General features: G+C 37.4%; 1 protein-coding gene across 5 annotated transcripts in view; it reads left to right on the forward strand.

The window, feature by feature from the left end:
• The window catches only part of LOC111248461 (calcium uptake protein 3, mitochondrial-like), a 120,545-nt gene that overhangs the window by 71,402 nt on the left and 30,626 nt on the right, over positions 1 to 18,517 (forward strand). For 3 of the 5 annotated variants that reach the window (XM_086985677.1, XM_086985676.1, XM_086985678.1), the window contains exon 2: positions 17,212 to 17,280. In XM_086985677.1, coding sequence (XP_086841803.1) covers positions 17,212 to 17,280 — 69 coding nt within the window. Of the gene's footprint in view, positions 1 to 3,367; positions 3,571 to 15,779; positions 16,101 to 17,211; positions 17,281 to 18,517 lie in introns of those variants that run through there. The other 2 variants (XM_086985679.1, XM_086985680.1) reach the window with 2 other exon arrangements.

The following is an 18,517-nucleotide window of genomic DNA, read 5'->3' on the forward strand; positions in this document are numbered from 1 at the left end:
AATAAGACGCATCTGCCTGGACTTTGCTTATTTATTACCTGTATAAACCATTTAAATAAAGTTAGAATACAATGGACGAATGCATATGTACACACCACATTTGGATTAACACGCAAACATACCAACGACATATAGTATACAAAATGAATCACACATGATCCTCTTTCGGACAAAAACTGATTGCGTAACTCAAAACAAACAGGGTACGGTGCTATAAGCTGCACGATATTTTTTGTAATACTAGACGCCATATTTTAACACGCTTTCAATAGTTGATGGAGAAACTGTTTGTGGTGTCGTAGTATTCACGGTTCACTTTTTGTCGCTATCGTTCGATTTGTAGTTTCCCTAAGAGTTTCTATTATGAACAAGTACAATATTGAAGTGACAAATGGTACTAGCTGTGCAAAGCTGTTTAAAGCTGTTTGCAGACATGTGTTTTCATTGCTTCTGATATAATGATTATTGCTTATTTCCTTTTAATTCATAATTGTCTGTAAAATTATACTACAGCTGTGATATCAGCCGAAACTTCATTCGGTTTAATATCTATCAATTTTGCTGGTTGTAAACAACTTTCCAGAAAATGTATATATATATATATATATATATATATATATGACTACTATTTTATGGCAACACTAAAAGTTAAAAGACATAACTACAAGTAACGGTTTCCTTTATGCGATATATTCAAGCCACTCTTGACACATGAGAACTTTTCTGATGTTTATCTCATCAAACACCAGAAATTATTACCCACTGAATAACAGCGACGTGATTAATGCAAAAACCGAATGTAACGTTTTTTTTAAAGTTTTTTCGGCTACCACCAGCCTTTATGGGCATGCGGGTCGGGGACTTTCCAAACTTCATGATGTGCGTGGTGATGCTTGATGATCGGCATCGGAACAACCAGCGGAATGATCTGCGGTCTCTTAACATGTTTCTTCAATTTCTTGAGCATAAGTTTTTTCATAATTTTTTTAGCCGACGCCTCATAAGCTAACAGCAACACGATGACAAAAAGTACAATCATTATGACTCGTGTTGGATTCATCCTCGAATGCCAATGATGTTGATTCGGTTCCGAGACACTTAATTACCTTCGCCAAAGGCTATTACACAGTCTAGGTTTTCAGCTGCACACTCACAAAAATTAACCCTGTTCGTATAGTATTTAACAAGTATTGTGTACTCAAGTCGGAGCGTATGAACAAGACAAGAGAACAACACTGCGAAACACTGTAGCTACTACAAATGGATGCGCTTCACTATTTTATATATGCACGGCGTTGGCCATCAGGAAATGGAGAGGCTTGTGGCGTGGGGTCAGAGCTCGAAAAACCTTGAATTTCGCTGCTTTGTTGGTAGTGACTGTGCTGGCGTATGATCAGATTCTATTATATTTTGTTGTTAGTATTGGTACTTCTGCTACTGTTAGCTGCTGCTGCTGTTGTCGACACTACCACTTTCATTGTTGCCAATGATGAGAATAAAGGGAAAGGGATGATGATGATGCTGTGTCTTTTCGGTCGTTGTCTCTGTGGCACATTAGCGTCCGCATTCATCGAGAAAATGTCTGAACGCTTCAACCGGTGTTTGAATCTGCTGTTTCCTAGTTTATATCCCACAGGCTTTACTTCTCTTTCTCGAGGCGAAGATAGCCCCTGCGAACTCAGCCGGTGGTTGCTTGCCTCATTGCCTGTGATCCAAATTCTTGACCGATTATGGCCGCTTCCGAGGTTCGTCCTAACTCATTGGGGGTCCCTGTCCGGCGTCAAGCGGCTGAGCTTCACGTTTGATCTATCTAATCGCCTATGACAGACCAAGAACTTTGGCTACACAGTAGCACGATGACTGCCTACGTCGTTGATGGTGATGGCGGCAGTGGTCAAGTGCAGGCAATACACAAGCGTCTTTGACGAGATGGCGGAGGTTGAAATAGCAACACAGCTGTTGACGCTGTCATGGCTGCTAGGGTTGCCGTTATTTCTCATTTACGTTTTGCTATAACTGCAGTTCGAGATAGAGAATTTTGACAAATACAGCGCAAAGCCGGTTAATGGCTTAAGCAGGTATTACGCCAACTTGACACAGTGATACCTAAGCACGATTAGCGACCGCACAGCAATACATAACCTTCACATTTTACACAAATCGAAACCATCAACCAATCAAGTTGTCCACAGTCCGTCAAATTTCATCTCTTTCATATCAGTCTTTTTTCTTTTTGTTGGCTTTCCTTCATTCCTCCCAAGCAAATAGCCCATTACCTATCACCATTTTTTTTTTCAGTGAACTGATTGTTGAACTTGTTGATTAAACATTCTTAAGACCCGTGAAAACGGACGTCACGATATCAAATATGCTCAATAATATTAATCACCTATTGAGTTCTGTTGTAAATCACAACGGAGCCATAGTACCATAAACACCAGTTAAAAATACAAACTTACGTGCTTATATATATATATATATATATATAGACATGGAATATGCTATAATCTCGAACTTCAAAAGAAGAGATATTTGCTGCAGTTATTGTTTGTGGATATTCAACGTCACTATATACTCCATGAAAGCATTTAAAAAAAAAAGACTTTCTTTAACATTATATCGTTTTCATGTAGTATGAGGTTCATAACGTATACAGTTGCATCGAAATCTGGGCAATTAGGGAATCGAAATTGTTAAGAGGATGACGAATAATACAAAACTGTTTTTGAACTTCCAGAAGGCTGACTTGAGATCCTACTTCACGACCACCTTGTTTAGTGGACCGCTACACGTAATGTGCAGTTTTTTTTAATTATCTGTCAACACTGTGATTTAAGCGTTCATTTTAAACACGCAAGCGGTTCGACTCATCGGTATATTTCCACTTTGCAGTGAGAATGGAATGTCGTAACAAAAAATTGCTTGAGTATTCCAAAGTTTGGAAGCGTGTATATATTATCCATGATGTATCCTGCTGATTGTTGCGAACGTATAGTCGTTAGGACACAGTATAGAGAGTTAGCTGAAAACGAAGAAGTCCTTAATCCATCTTTTTTACTGATTATGCGAAGACAATGTATATGACAACATAGTTAAGTTTGGTAAAAATGACTTTGTTCGCGATGTGATGCAATTAGTGTTTGTATTAGCATAAAATCATCATTCAATTATATCCGTTATTGTTGATTTTTGACAAGTTTTATTCTTCTATTTTTTTTAAATATTTATGATTGTTTTTTTAAACGTACTTTCTCAGCGGGCTGCTCCGTTATCCATGTTGTTTTTGTGTGTATTTATGGGAGAGAATCGCCGGAGGGAAAGGGGTGATAGACAACAAAATCCACAGATCGATTTAGTTGTCCTTATCATACAGGACGAGTAGTCAAACGGGTGAACCGGCAGCGAAGCGAAGCCTGCTGGTAATATCCGTGTAACCGTGCGCGTAACTCTCACAAGATCTAGTAACAAGATTGCTGGTCGCTTGTAGATATTGATATATGAAAGTTAGCCCCGACTGGATTTATGCTCCTTGGATATTTCGTTTTCTTCATGCTTGCTGTGGAGATTGCGGTTAGTTTTGAGCTTACTTTTAGCGAATTCAAATGCTGGAATGGGACACATTAAATATAGCGTAAAAGAAGTTTCCCTCAGCATCTGTTAATTTTTAAGTAATTCAGGTCCCTGACTATGGATGATCCATTCGAAAGGTTTTAGCAATATGCAGTTTTGAATCGGTTAGCAAAGATCGCAGGTGGCTATACTACTGCTGCTTCTTGTAGTTTTGCCTAAGAGTAACTAAACTAGTTTTTATTTCTATTTGTATCAATTGCTTAAAAAATCGCTGTTTCTCACCCTGAATTAAGCGATAACGGAAAATTCATTGGCATTTTATAACTTACTATACCTAGCTCTGAACAAAGGACAAGCCGTTCTGCTGTGTTTTATTATTATTAAAACAGCTCCTTATCGTGTAGCACTAAATTTCAAGGAGAAGATACTTAACCGATATGAAATATTTCTATGTAAAACGGTCTAAGTCCAATGTGGACACAGCTAACGTGTACAAATCCCGACATTTTTGGATTGAAGCACTTCACCTCTATCATGATTGTACTATCACGGGTAGTTACACGAACTGATACGTAGCTAAATGACACTTTAATAAATCCACATATTTTATATATTTTATTTATCTAGATACATATTATATCTATGTATTTGCATATATATATAAATATATATACATATGATTTATTATTCTCTTGCTGATAAACATTAAAAACGAATGTACAAACACATTATTATATACTTATACTCTATACATATTTCGAGCGCATTAAACAAGTACAGATAAGACATAAATTAACCCATAGCTAAAATGTCTATAAGCTGACAAGTACATTATAATACCATGAAATGTTACGACACGAATTGCACAGCAGTTTTTTTTAATTTTTCACCAATTAAAACTTACTGTTATTGGTTACCTATATGATGATACGCAAAATACAATTACGCACTTGTCGCAGGTTCAAATAGTACTCTTAGTAATTATAATATACATATCGTCGTGTTACTTAGTGCCATTGATGATGATTTCAACCGTGTAAGACGGGTTTCCACCCGAGATAATTCTCAGTTTTCCACACCTTCCTCTTTGTAGAAGGGTGCTTAGTAACCGGAAATGGGATGGCTAAAGGAAGAACAGTATTATTTCTTAGCATCCTGAAGGTCTTTCTGAGAGCGAGTTTACCAATGAGGTGTAGTTTATCAGCCTGCGAATCCCTTGTCAAGCAAAAGCGTAACACTACCATCACTAAGGTCAAAGAAAGCCTCCTCATAAATTTCATGACGTGCGTTTGTGTGTCTTCGAGAACAATTGATAACTTCTAATCGATATAGCTATCGATGTTCGCTTTGTACTACACTGATCACTCACAGGCTGCTATAATATTATCCGAAGCAATGCAATATACAATAACTGTATTTATCAGTAACTCTCTTATATAGTACGAACACAAGTGGTACGTTCTATAGGCGCCCAGTGTCTTTCCGTACTCGCCCCCAAATGAGCATCTTCATGTGTAGCATGTAGCATTATAGCAGTATACAACTAACATCTATAATAAAAATAATAACCGGACTAATGTCTCACAGCATATATGCCTTCTGCCCTTACTTCTCAATTCTCCTATGTTGATTATCGTGCATCGTTCACTTCTATTCCGGCTCGATATCCCTTTATACATTTGTGCTCTATGCTCGTTGTATTCATTTGCCGATCAAAAAAATAAAACAATTCAGCCGATGGTGCTAAGTGACCATCAGTTTGAACGAAACGTACCTGTGTTCTATGTTCACTACGCGTCTACCTATGTGTTAATGAAAGCATTTTCAATATGTCAGTCTACATATAAGTACTACATAAGAAAGAGTACATCTCTATGTTGTTTCATCCGTACAGTGTGTAGCTCCAGATGTAGCTTGATCAGATTGGGTTTATTAATTCGCTATTGTATCACTGCTTATAGTTTATCTGTCGAAACAAAAGTTGCCTGATCCTCGGGCAAATTACAAAATTTTGATAACAACAACGGCAAATCACGAATTGGCATTGCTTCCAGTGCCACTACCACTGCTACCACCCCGATTGCTGTAAAATAACATTGTTACCATTGCTATTGCTGCTGTCGTATTTTAATAGGAGAGTTAACCGAGGAATTGTAGGTCAATACCGATCGTTTCGCGGGCAGAAGGTTACTTCTACCTGCATGACTAAAACACTGATGGTCTGGCACCAATGTTAATGATAGACTAATAGCAGCATCCAATGGCAGTGGCATCCCCAAACAGCCCTATAATAGCGGCAGCAGTTGCCAGATGATCTGCTGACGTCGATTCCCGATCGGGTGTCCGAAAATGACCCCGATAAGTAGGTTCATTTATAGAATCATACATATAGGCAGCCACGTTTTTTTCTTAATAGGACGACATCTATGTACCTGATTCGAGCACTCCCTGACCAAGATCCGGTCACGGTGCAACGCACCGTGAACAAGCCTGCTAATGCAACAAAAACAACCTTGTATTTGCATCATAAGCAATCGTTTCCTCGATGGCAACTAAATAGTGAGTCAGGAAACAAGCCACTAGTGTCAAGGCTAAAGCCATTAATTGTAATTCAGCATCAGCGGCGAATATTCAATAATAGGGCTACTGGAGGCCAATATAACCATGGTTCGCCAAATGGTACCACTGGGTCGTTGCTTCAATTGGTTACCCATTCACTCAGCTCGGTGTTCCGGCACCGGACGGAGCCCTCGTGGCTGCTCACTGTAGACACTAACTACAATCTGTTGTTGCTGCTCATAGATCACTAGTGAAGGGAAGTTTCGCGGCACTAGAGGCAGTTTTACAGCCTAAATAGCACAGACCGTGTGCAGAATATCATAATCACTCCCCTGAATATTAAGACACCTCACTTACTTTGGACATTACGATTTCTCTGGGCAATGCGAGCCTTTCTTTAATTCTTGAATAATCGAGAGCAACGGAACTGAATGTTGAAAAGTTATAGCCTATCTAAGACGTTCTTACTATATAATTAAGCTTAATACTAAAATGCAGCCACAAAGATCCGCAATGATAATTGAAACACCCATAGTCTAATAAAATACGGATCACATTCCTACAACATGATTTAAAACTGTTTCATAGCAAATTTTCCAGAAGTTTTATAATTGTTTTATGTGATTATCCTTTGGAACTTCTTTTCTGTCTAGCAGGACGGTTCCTTTAATTCAAGCAAGTATGCATTTTATTTTATTACTCGTAAAAAAGCATCCGTAATCTTAAGTCGTTTCTATGAATATATTTTGCCATTAACTAATTTACTAACTAAATAAATAACTAATTTAAGTTTAATAAAATTAACTGTGTTTTATGTATTTAATTCAAAGTAGGTTCTCGTGTTTTTTTAACGAGCCGTTTAACTTCGTTACAGATAAAGCTAACCGCGATAGATGCTCTGAAAAAATCTTGTTTTCATTATACCTTTTACCACTAATCGATGCACATCAACGAGTCCCTCCTTTAGATCATTTCTTTTTGCTCTACGCGTTTCTCATCTACTTCGAGGTTATCCAGTGCGATCAGAAATCGAGACAATTAACAGCACATATAGCATTTTTTCATTCTATTCTCCTGGATGCTTTAGTGTAATGTAGTAATACAGTTTCCACGGGCAGTGATGATTCCAAAAGGCAACGTGACCAGCGGGTAATACAGAAATCGCCATCTGCCGTGTAGTTATAGGATTTGGTGTGCAACAGGTGCTAGGACTCCTCTGCCCTAAAATGGCTATTACAGTCTATGCCGTGGGCAGTAAAAGAACTTCATTTGCGCCACCTAATAATCAACAGGCCGGCCGTTGTTTTCTACGCGAGGGAACCACAGGGCTTTTGTATAAAAACAGAGGGTAGGTGCCCAAAGAAGTTGAATCTTGCACCTTATTACCAGGATATTCAACTTGTTAGGGATGGCTTAATTACTTACTCTCTAGCTGCTCCATGTGTCAGTCACAATGCTAATAATTCTAAATGTCTGGTTTCAAGCCAAATAAAATGTGAAATATGCTATCACCTAAAATTTTCTCGCATTGAAGTCTTTTGACGAGTAGCCAGGATTAGAGTGCCAACCGCTTGTTGTTGAGCATTGGCCGACAAATGAGCTGGGTGATTTTTATTACAGATATTATTAGATAACCCGAGCCGAAATGCCATCGCGGTCTTAGTAACCAAGCCAAGAATAGCCAAGTGAATAAATAAAATTCATTATTTTTAGACACTTTGATACATCTGAATTTAACGGTTCTTTATTTGACTAAAACAAATTAACTTATGTTCCTTCTCATATATTTTAAATGTAGTTATTTTTTCAATTGTGTTTGAGTTATATGTTCTCTATAAAATATCCAGTATTCCGATATTATCCCGTTATATTTCATGGTTTCACGAAAAGATGTATATTGTTGTGTTTTGACACTGATGCCCTTTTGATACCGAACCCAGAGATTTTAAAAAATTATGCTTTGGTTTGTGTCTTTATGGTGCAGGTCCGTAAGTTACAGGAAGCACGTAATAGTGGTCACTGTCGGCAGTCCTTGAGCTTTAAGGGATAATGGTGTGACGGGAAACATGCCCTTGAAACTTAATTCTTTCGCAGGCGATAGCATCAGTGTTTCTGCCACAGGCTCATACACTTCGACACTCGTCTCGCGTCCATATAGGATTAACGTATTGCCATCAAGTTATTTTTCGGCATCGAATGACATAGCCAGGTCAAGTAGGCTATATTTGAGACCATTGGGGACTTCTCCATAAACTGCCGTGGTGCCAATCAACGTTCTAAAAACAAACAACATCATATTATTACACTCAGTATTCACGTGATTGTGAATGTGATTTCTTTTGACACAAGGCTTGTTAGACACGCAAAGGCACACAACCTTGCACCTGGAGGGCATTTAGAACAAACGTACTTCTGCTGGACCAATTCGTCTTAAACGAAATTAGGCGGCGGTTGATAATGCGATGATATGCAGTTTGTTCACTTGACCTATGTACTGCCATCGTATACCAAGTGTTCATCGTCGTATCCGTAAGCAAATCCTTGAAATCTGGTAGAAACATCCTTAGTATGGCTGCATAGACCACTCCAGATTTGTGCCGTGTCTCATTTATTAAGGTCAACAAAGTTCTGCCTGAACATGAAACATAATTGTCAACCTGACGCGTAAGCGAAACTGCCGATTATAATTTACATTTTTGCGAACGTTAGTTACTAAGGGCCGTATGATTGCCAGTGTTAAAAGTAGCACCTGCATTGTCGATATTACCTTTGTTTTTATTGGTTTGTTAAAATATGTAAGGAAGTTAAGATTTATATATCCTTTGACTTTTGTAAACTTTGCATTCATTTTTAATCGTCTGCCACTATGTCCTCTGGATCTATAAAAGTTTTTTTTTTATCTTAGTATAGAGTTTAGGAGCACTTCCTCTTATGTACTTAGTGTATTCATTTAGCTAATCAAAACCAATATATATGCTATTTACAGTATCACAGCTTGAGTAATTGTCTCTGCGCTGTATAATGTGAGATATACAGGTGAGCTTGATTCCAGTACTTTCACAGTAGCTCTAGCTACCACGATCGATATGGTTGAAACGCGTGCCGAAAAGTATTATAAACGAAAACGCATTTCATTCAAAAGAGGTGGAAGCTACAATAAGCAGTAATTAATTAGTAGTAGACGGGTTCGAAGTCAAAAGCGAATGGTGCCTTAATTTGCGCTAGTTGGATCATTGGGCCCAAAAATATTCTTAAAAAGTATCGTGACTTGTATAATATTATCACTAAAATTAATTCCTCTATCCACAGACTACCCAAAGCAAGGCAAAAAAATTTAATAAAATAAAGAGTAAAGATTATATACACTAAATTTAATTTATCTAAATAAGTGTAAACTGGTCGATGTATGAAAAATAGTTATTTATGATTGCTGCTTTTCTTTTCTAATATATTTACTATTCCAATATTTTTGACCAGGGAAACTTAGGTAAACATGTAAGTGTAAAGCAATCTAAAGCCGTCACAGGTGGTATAGCGGCAATTCAAGTAATCTAACTAATATAGCATATTTTTTTATGAAGAACTGACTCTCCATTAGCCTCGGAGCAGTGAGATTGCTGTAGGAAACTCCTACGCCTCATGATATTAAATTTTTAAATATGGTAATAACTTTTACATTTCTCGACTGTTTCGAACACGATGGGTCAGAGACGTGAGTGTTTAATGTATTTTTGTTTAGAGCCTATCCACAGTTTCGAAGATCAACATAGGTATTAATATAAAAAAAACGGTTTTGTGGTTAGAAATTTTTCAATATGAGAAAGCTTAAATCTAGTTGGGCTAAGACAAAAAAAGACTCTTTTATAACAGGAAAAAATAGTAGAGATATTACTTTAAGCTACAAGTGAGTCTGGGTTGCGTTTTTAAGCTTACATTGAGAGATGTAGCCTTGTTAATTATCTTGGCATCAGGCACTATTGAAATTGAGAGAGGCCTATATATGCTCTTTTTAAGCGCTTTGAAGTGCTTAGAATAGAAGTTTTGTTGAAATCTTTGTGTTACTATTGAGCATATCAAGAATGCTCATTAAAAAAAATATATATATATACGTGTATATGCAACGCGAAAATAAAAAAGATGACTTGGTTTTTGGAAAGAACAACATGGTTTCAATTAATATTTATTTTTTGTTATCTAACTATCCAAAATTACTAAAAGCTTCAGGCCTTGTAAAAGTAAGTTACCTTGTGACACTACAGATTCTAAAGTATTTGATACGACAGTTTCAGCTAAGTGAAATGTGATCGTTTGGTCTTGGACCTCTAAGTTTCAAGAGCCCCTAGGAATTGTCTTTCCGATCTTTTATATATAGAGTCTTCTTGCGTGATCTCCAACTAACACTTAGTAGCCTAAATGTAAAATACAAGATGCAAGAAGGTAATATAACTATGTATATAAAGATTAGATAGTGCAGATTTTTCAGAACCACATAACGTCATCAATAACATTTCTCATTGAGGAAAATAGAATCAATTGAATTTATCTCCAAATGCACTACACGAAAACAATAGATGGTAATACTGGACACTATTTCAAAGGACAAGAGACTATCGTAGCAAACATATATAAGGGCTCGGGTGTGCCATTCGGCTGTCACTTGAAGTTCCGTACGTGTGTAGTAAACATGGTGAAGATAAAAAGTAAAGATGGTAGCGTTTCAGAAGCTATGCAATCCACTGTATATTGATCGGGCACTTCCTAATCAAGATGCGGCAATGTATCATGTACCTCATTGAATAAATTACCATATCGAAACAGACACGCTGTGCTCGTATCTTAAAACTATTTTATAACGACGATTCTGAACTGCTGCCGCAAAAACAAAACATATAATTTAAAATGTTTATTTTTTTCGAATTCCACAATTTTCTGAATCATATTTCTACAATGTTACACTACAAACCAAATAAAACGCATTTTTTATTATTTAGGCTCCAATATAAATTGAGAATAGAACATGTATCTTTCTATCTTAATAAACTTGCTGTTAGGATCGTGTAGCTAGCCTGGAATGACAAAAGTTCTTTAATAATTTCGCAGTCAAATATATCGACAACGTCCTTAGACAATATGAATGGCACGGAACACAGTGCAACATTGCTTCCTACAAGTGGGAAGTTCCCACAGACATCAATTTCATAACGCAAGCACATATGCAAGTCGCTATTTTTCGTTATTATGGATGGTCAATTTGACTAAGCACGTGAATTCGTACAACATTCCTAAAACATGTTTACTGGTCATCTTTGTCATCTAATTAAAATATATAAGTTGCGTTATAAAGTTCGAGCGGAATGAATATCTAGAATCGCTAACGTTTCAATAGCCATAATAATTAATCAATAAGCTTTCAGGTAGCAGGGCGACAATTTCTGTTGTTACTTTATTGCTACTATATCAAGTGATACAATAGGGAAATGCATTGAAGATAAAGTTTCCGTAGCTTTTGGCAATGCTTTCTGAATCAAGATTCTGAAGATATGGTTATTTACTATTTTTTTAATTTATAATGGAATTCTATATTATTTCACATATTCTTATCATGTAAACCGTTCGTGACTCTTACATCTGGAAACACCTCGAATGCAAGCTTTTCTCTACTTACACAGAGCAAAACGCTGCAAAGCAGTGCCGTATAGCGCTATTCATCTTCAAACAAATCTTCCAGTTTTAAGGTGAAATTAATAACATTAAACTTATTTAACCTACTTTAATTATTGCTGAAATATTTCCTTGATCATATGGTTCCTTATTAATGGTTGTAATATTTACGTGTGGATACTTCTTCCCATCTCCATTTTATACCCGCAATACTGTTTATAGTTTTTGAAAAAGATTAAATTATTTGATTTATTCAGACTGTCATAGCTGTCTTTTAAAGGGCTGGAGCTTAATAAATACTCTTCCTTAAGAAAGCATGGAAAACTGTTTACCTATTAACTCGATCCTATCAAGCCTCGCTCTAATTTTCGCAGTTTACAATTTGGAATTCGCTCGGAATGAGTTCTTAACCAATTGAAATGCTCATTTACGTATGATACATTGTCACACTAACTGACAGTATTAATTCTATTGTCCAACAGTAGTACCTTCTTGAGCAAGAAAATGTTGTCTCGCGAATTATTACTCGTCGACGTTACGTAAGATTAACAATAAACACTGTCATTGCAATAATACATTACTCACCAGATAAGTCTCTTTTATTTATGTTCATCTGCCGATCATAAACCAGTATGTGCTGATAGGCATATATTTTTCCCCGTATGCGTTTCCCTTTTCTTCGGTTTGTATGAGGGGCTGTATTCCATGGTATTGTTGATCGATGACCTTGGCCTTTGTCTCTTTCGCTTTCACTGCACAAGGTACCCTCCGTTCGTCCCCTTAACACCTGACCACTGACTGCGTTATCAACACGATTATTACCATAACAATCACGACTATTACCTATTTAATGGTCACAATCTTCTCCTGACAACATCATTTTTTCGCTTCTTTATCTTTCTCTTCTGCTGCAGCTGCTTCTTCGATCGAATTTCTCTGGTCTGATCGATATTGGCCTACTGTGAAAAAGCGGTAGCGAGGTGCGACATAAAACAGTGATGATAATTGTAACAACAAATCAGATGACATAACACAGTCGGCGTATACAGTAGTACAGTATATGTAGCAGCTATGGTTCAAGAGCGTCATTTGTCGCATTACCTTTATTTTTATTTCCTTTATTTTTCCTTGTGGCTACTTCTATCGAGGATTTTACAATTTTTATTTATTTACGTATCAAAACATAACTTTCAAATTAACCAACATAACTATCACATTGACTTTTTCTTTATCTATCCTTATATCTGACATCTTATGCGCACCTAAATACGCGTCCCTAAAGGTACAGAATTTAAAGCCCTCTTTGAGACGGCATGTCTAGTGAAACTGATTACGATCGGATATATTTAAGGGAATAAATATATTACGATCTGATTTAAGAAATATTTTATTAAGTCTTATTTTGAGGCACTGAAATAATATATCTAGTATTTAATTATTTTCAAATAAAAATGAATATTCATATTGCGAGTGGAGGTTTATATTACGAGGTGATTAAATATTTCGATTCGGTAACGGTCGCAATTTTGACAATCGAATACGCCAGCCGAGTGCTTGGAATCTTTATATGTGTTTTGAGGATTTTCGTTGCAGAGGATCGTTGACAACAGTTTTGATGGCAAAATTCTAAGCTCACCATTGATTTAAATAGGCTAAAATAAGTGTTCTTTTGTAGGCATAGCGCTCGTTTTTAGCCATAGGAGTGCACTCAGTTCCTCTTACCTTGAGACATAAAACAATTAACTAGAGCTTTTTCAAGGCATGATCCCTTTTTCCAACAGAATTATTTAGAATGTCGTAAGACAACATTAAAAGTCTATTTACATAATGGTTTCAAGTTTTTTTTTGCATAGTTACCGCTGGTTGTTACCTATCTGTCTATTTAAGGAAAACACGATTGTTCCTTCTTTGTTACATTTTTAACCGTTTCTATTATAAAACTAATTATACTAGAATCAACGCATTCACATACATAAAATAGATATACACACTATATATATAACAGGTATCCAAAGACGCTGTTGTAGACACCTAATATTCAGAAAATAGTGCACAGCAGTACACATCAATGGAATATTGTATAACAGAGGTCGTGGTGATGATGATGAAGATGATCATCTTAACTTTTACTCTGAAACGAAGATAAACAGCTTGCTATGAGAGTAAAATAGCATAAGGTGATCTTTAACATTCAAAACGACCATATCATAAATCGGTCGAATGCTATTAATGGAAATACATAGGCGCATTTGATGCAAGCGCACCTTAGACGCACACGGTCATGACAATAGTGCTATATTACAATGATGCACAAAATTACATCAAAAGCCTTGTAGGCATGACGAAAGGAAATAACGATAACATTCAAGATCTTAGCTTCGAATATGACAAGGCCAACATGAAGGACAAATTAAAATGTTATGTCGAAACCAATTTGTGGATGTGTGAGTCAATAAGTGATTATGGAAGAATGAGCGAATGATAAGTAAATGAGAGGCTGTTTTCATCGAACAAGTGGATGATAAAAGATTAAACGATGGGGCAAGACTGGGAGGGGGATTTCGCTACATGACATATGTACGAAGGACAGGGCACATTCTGAAGCCAATCCAACTATGTGCTAACGAAGTAATCAAACAGCACTGCAACGGGATGCCAACGATAATTTTCTACGGTGATGACGATTTCCTGTGTTCTGGGTCTTCACTACATTACACGAACAGTTTGACGACGATGCTGACGATAACGATATAATTGACAATCTATAAGGTATGCTGAAAAATGAACAGAATGGTGATGACACGAAGTATTCAGTAGTAATAAGTGGTAGCTATTTCGGGCGGTCATTCGGGGCAATGGTAACATTCACAGACCACACAGATATTCGAATCACAATTGCAGCATATTAAAAAATTACCAACAATTTTAGAAATCTACCACTCACTGCTCACAGGCTTCGAAATGTTACCAAGGTATTTGACCGTTTTCGTCGAGGTCAAAATTTGGAGCAGCGAAACATAATCCCGAATAAACATTTTTGTTACATATGCAAAAGCTGGGTGATTTGATAACCAGCCATTTGTTGATGTAGTGCTCTAGTCCCACGCATGCATAGGCCATCCGTTGCTTTGCTCCCATCCTCCGTGGCTTTGCACCTCCTGAATTTTCCACACTTCCTCTTGCCTGTGATGCTTTATAATGGGTAGCGGGATGACCAGCGGTATGAGTTTTGGAGCCTTCTTGAACGCTTTGAATGCCTTTTTAAGCACGATCTTCTTAATGATCTCGTGCTTGGAAGTGGATACCTCAGTAAATAGGAACACCGCAACTCCGATAATAAAAAGGGCCAGTGCGGGACGCATCGTGACACGAGATTTTTCACGTCGTTCCGTTAATAGTAGCCTTTATAGATCCGACTCCAGGCCTTTTTTTGTATTGCGAATAGTTCACGTACATCCGATCTGATGTTGGGATACTCGCCTCTGAAGCCGCCTATATACTGCGCAGTCCTTTCTCCGCCTCCGCCCCCAACCCAACTAGCGCTAAGCCTCCATTTCAGCATCACCCGCAGCATGGGTTTGTACACCCAAGGCACTGCCCTGCTGGCCCTTCGGTGAGCAGACAGCCCCTCATTCGCTTGCTTGCTGACCGTTGTGTCTACTTCGTTTTGGACTGCTGCTGCTATGGATGTTGTTCTCCTCGCTATTGCTAATATTGGTGCCCTTCCTGTTAGCCAACCGCTGGTTCATCCCTACAGGGAGACCCTACAATACACAAAACGACACAGATTGCACGGGACATATCGTACACAACGACAGCAGACAAGAACATCATTGAACCCGCGCTAAAAATAACCGTAACCCCTCCGCTGACGCCACCTTCTCCCTCCAATTGTACATATTAAAATCGCTACTCTCGACGAAGGGATGCCAAAGCTCATGTCAAATAGCCAAATAATATTTACTGACAGACCCGTCCGACGTGTCGGGGGTCAGAGCCAAGATCAAAGCCAAACAGCAACTGAATGCGGAGCCAGCGTACGTACGCAAGGTACTTGTCCTACTACTTGTCTGAACGAATGCCGCCGCCACTATGACTTTTCAACCGATCACTTGGCAGTATGGGCTGCTACAACGAAACGCCAGACTGTATGTAGCAGCGCACAGTGGTGCTGCTGCGTCAGTTCGAAGTTCATTCGGTTCGACAAAAATACAGCGTGTAAACACACGCTACGGAGCTCCATTTAATGGTGCAGGTCAGACTCCTCCGTGCGAACAGATCTGTCGAAGGACGCAATCGCTGCTAACACAGTAAGCGAATCTTAACGCACATAGTAACGAAGTGTTTAGTCCTGTTATATAACTGCTCAACTAATCGTGTACTATGGTATCTTGCTTGTGATTTCGGAATCATTGATACTTATGTGTAGCGTATTTCTGTAACCGGGGCTAATTTCACGAACAAGGAAAAATAGGATACAGAGATTTATGTAGGTACCACAAACCGATATATTTCTGGATTTTGCTGTGTTTACCGAACGATGTCGATGACACTTGACCATAAAATATTTAAAAAAAAAAAATTGTTGCTATTATTTGGGCAATTTCTGCGAGATTCACATACACTTTTCAAACGATTACGTACACCACACAAATCAGTCCACTATCACTCTATACTAACGTAGATTTTCTATAGATGGACCATTAACTTGCAGTAAAAAGAGGTGTGCTACAAATTTAGCCAAGGAAATCAGAAACAGGCTGCCCATGATATTGCGTCTGTTCTTCATGATCATATGGTTTTGCTCTACGTTTCAGCGAACGTGCATACTTCTGCGTCATTATTTATACTATCGACGGTATTGTTGGCCGCGTGAAAAAGTGTCATAAATTTCGACTTATTACTTGCAAATATTCGAGCAATTCCTTACAGTTATATCCCGATCTAACTTTCTTTGTTTAAAATGTCTTGCACGAAGCTGAAAAGATTTGGAAAAAGCGCTTTTTTTTTATTACAAAAATGACACTCTACGGAAGTGAGGACGAACGTTAAGTACACTAACAACTTTCACATCGCCTTTGTTTTTGTAAAGCCTAAACTATGAAATCTTTGTTTCTTTTACAATAGATGTCTTTTGACATCAGCCAAAAACGTTCCTAATACGTAATAGTATTATAAATAAAACTATATTTAGAAACCATGAATCAATCGATTCATCTTCGTTGTCTGTGTCTCAAGTCGACTTCGAATAATACGAGTCCAAAGACCTTGTTTTTTAAAGGTGTTAGAATAATCTGTTAATTAACACAGGTACTAGAGCTGCAATGTAGCGGGCTAATATGATCGACAGCAATCTAAGTAGTAGCTATACTTATGTTAACAGGTTGTAGAAAGGGTGTTTTGTTTGTTGTGTTTTTCCAGCTCGAGAGAATCTTTAGTACTGTCGCTCGTCGCGGGAAGAATATGCGATCTGTCCAAGAAACGGATGTGGTAAGTGAGGCTTGACTTTATTGAAGTAACGAATATGAGCATTAACGCAATTGACCCACCAATTTATATAAAAATTGCTTGAATAGAAGACGCTTGTTGACATATATTGTACCCACTGAATTTTGTAAGTCACCGTCGATCCTTTTAGTCCAGCATTACAACAGATAGAGTTGGCGATGTAGCTACTTCGATTATCTACACAAACCAAGCATGAATAATATCATTGGTTCCGCAAACGTGCCAGATTTGTTGATCGAGACGAAAGATATTTGGTGCAGGCAAATATACGCCCACTACTTAGGAACATATATTTTTTGCAATTTTGGGGTAGCTTTAGTAAGCCAATGAAAATATATGCACTTAATCCGTTTTCATGTATCAAAAATACGCTTAAGCGTGAAATGTCAAGAAAACAAGGTAAGCAAACAAGTCGGGTATTATGCTTTCAATTTTTTTATGTAATGGCTTCTAGGGGGCCGCCAGATGACTTTGTAAACTGCGATCCTTTCCGACGCCTATACCAAAGATACTCAAGTTAAACCTGCTACAATTCATACTTTTGACTACCATTCAGATAAACTAAGGTTAATTATTGTATAGACATTAATCAGAGTAAAAAATGCAGCTGATTTCTAAAAATTAAACTATGTTGGCCAAACATTTACCAAACCGCGCTTTTAGCCCCGATTCTAGCTAACCAAAATATGTTTTGATTGTTGCCTTCAAGTTGGGTTGGATTCCAATTTAATTTACATTATTTTGCCATATTATTGATGTTATTTGGTGTAGGGAATACAAGGTGAAGAAAAGTAAACTCATAGAGGTATAAAATGTAAGTCTACAATCAAGAAAACAGATATTTGCAGCTATAAAAACAAACAAGCTGCAAATTTACTATTTCTTTAAACTAGAATTTTCTCTAACTTATATCCTAATCTACCAACCCTTAAATCAATCAACAGTCAAGAGAAAAGACAAGATAGAAACCTGAAAAGAAATTAGAAAGACTTAAAGACGGGTCAACACGGCGTATTATTTTTTTCTGAGTTGAGCAGTCTCTTCGTCCTGTTTTTAATCCAGATTGGATTTGAGTAACGCTCGTAAAGTACAATGTTTCTGCTTCAAAATGGGTTTAAAAATGGGTTCATAAGGAGCATTTTAGAACGACCAAAAGAAGAATAATGAGCAAATGTTTGAAAGATATTTGTTATATTTTATCTATTAAGCGAGAATGTAA

This window comes from Varroa destructor, unplaced genomic scaffold, assembly GCF_002443255.2.
Source record: "Varroa destructor unplaced genomic scaffold, Vdes_3.0 BEIS01000003.1, whole genome shotgun sequence".
Taxonomy (NCBI): domain Eukaryota; kingdom Metazoa; phylum Arthropoda; class Arachnida; order Mesostigmata; family Varroidae; genus Varroa; species Varroa destructor.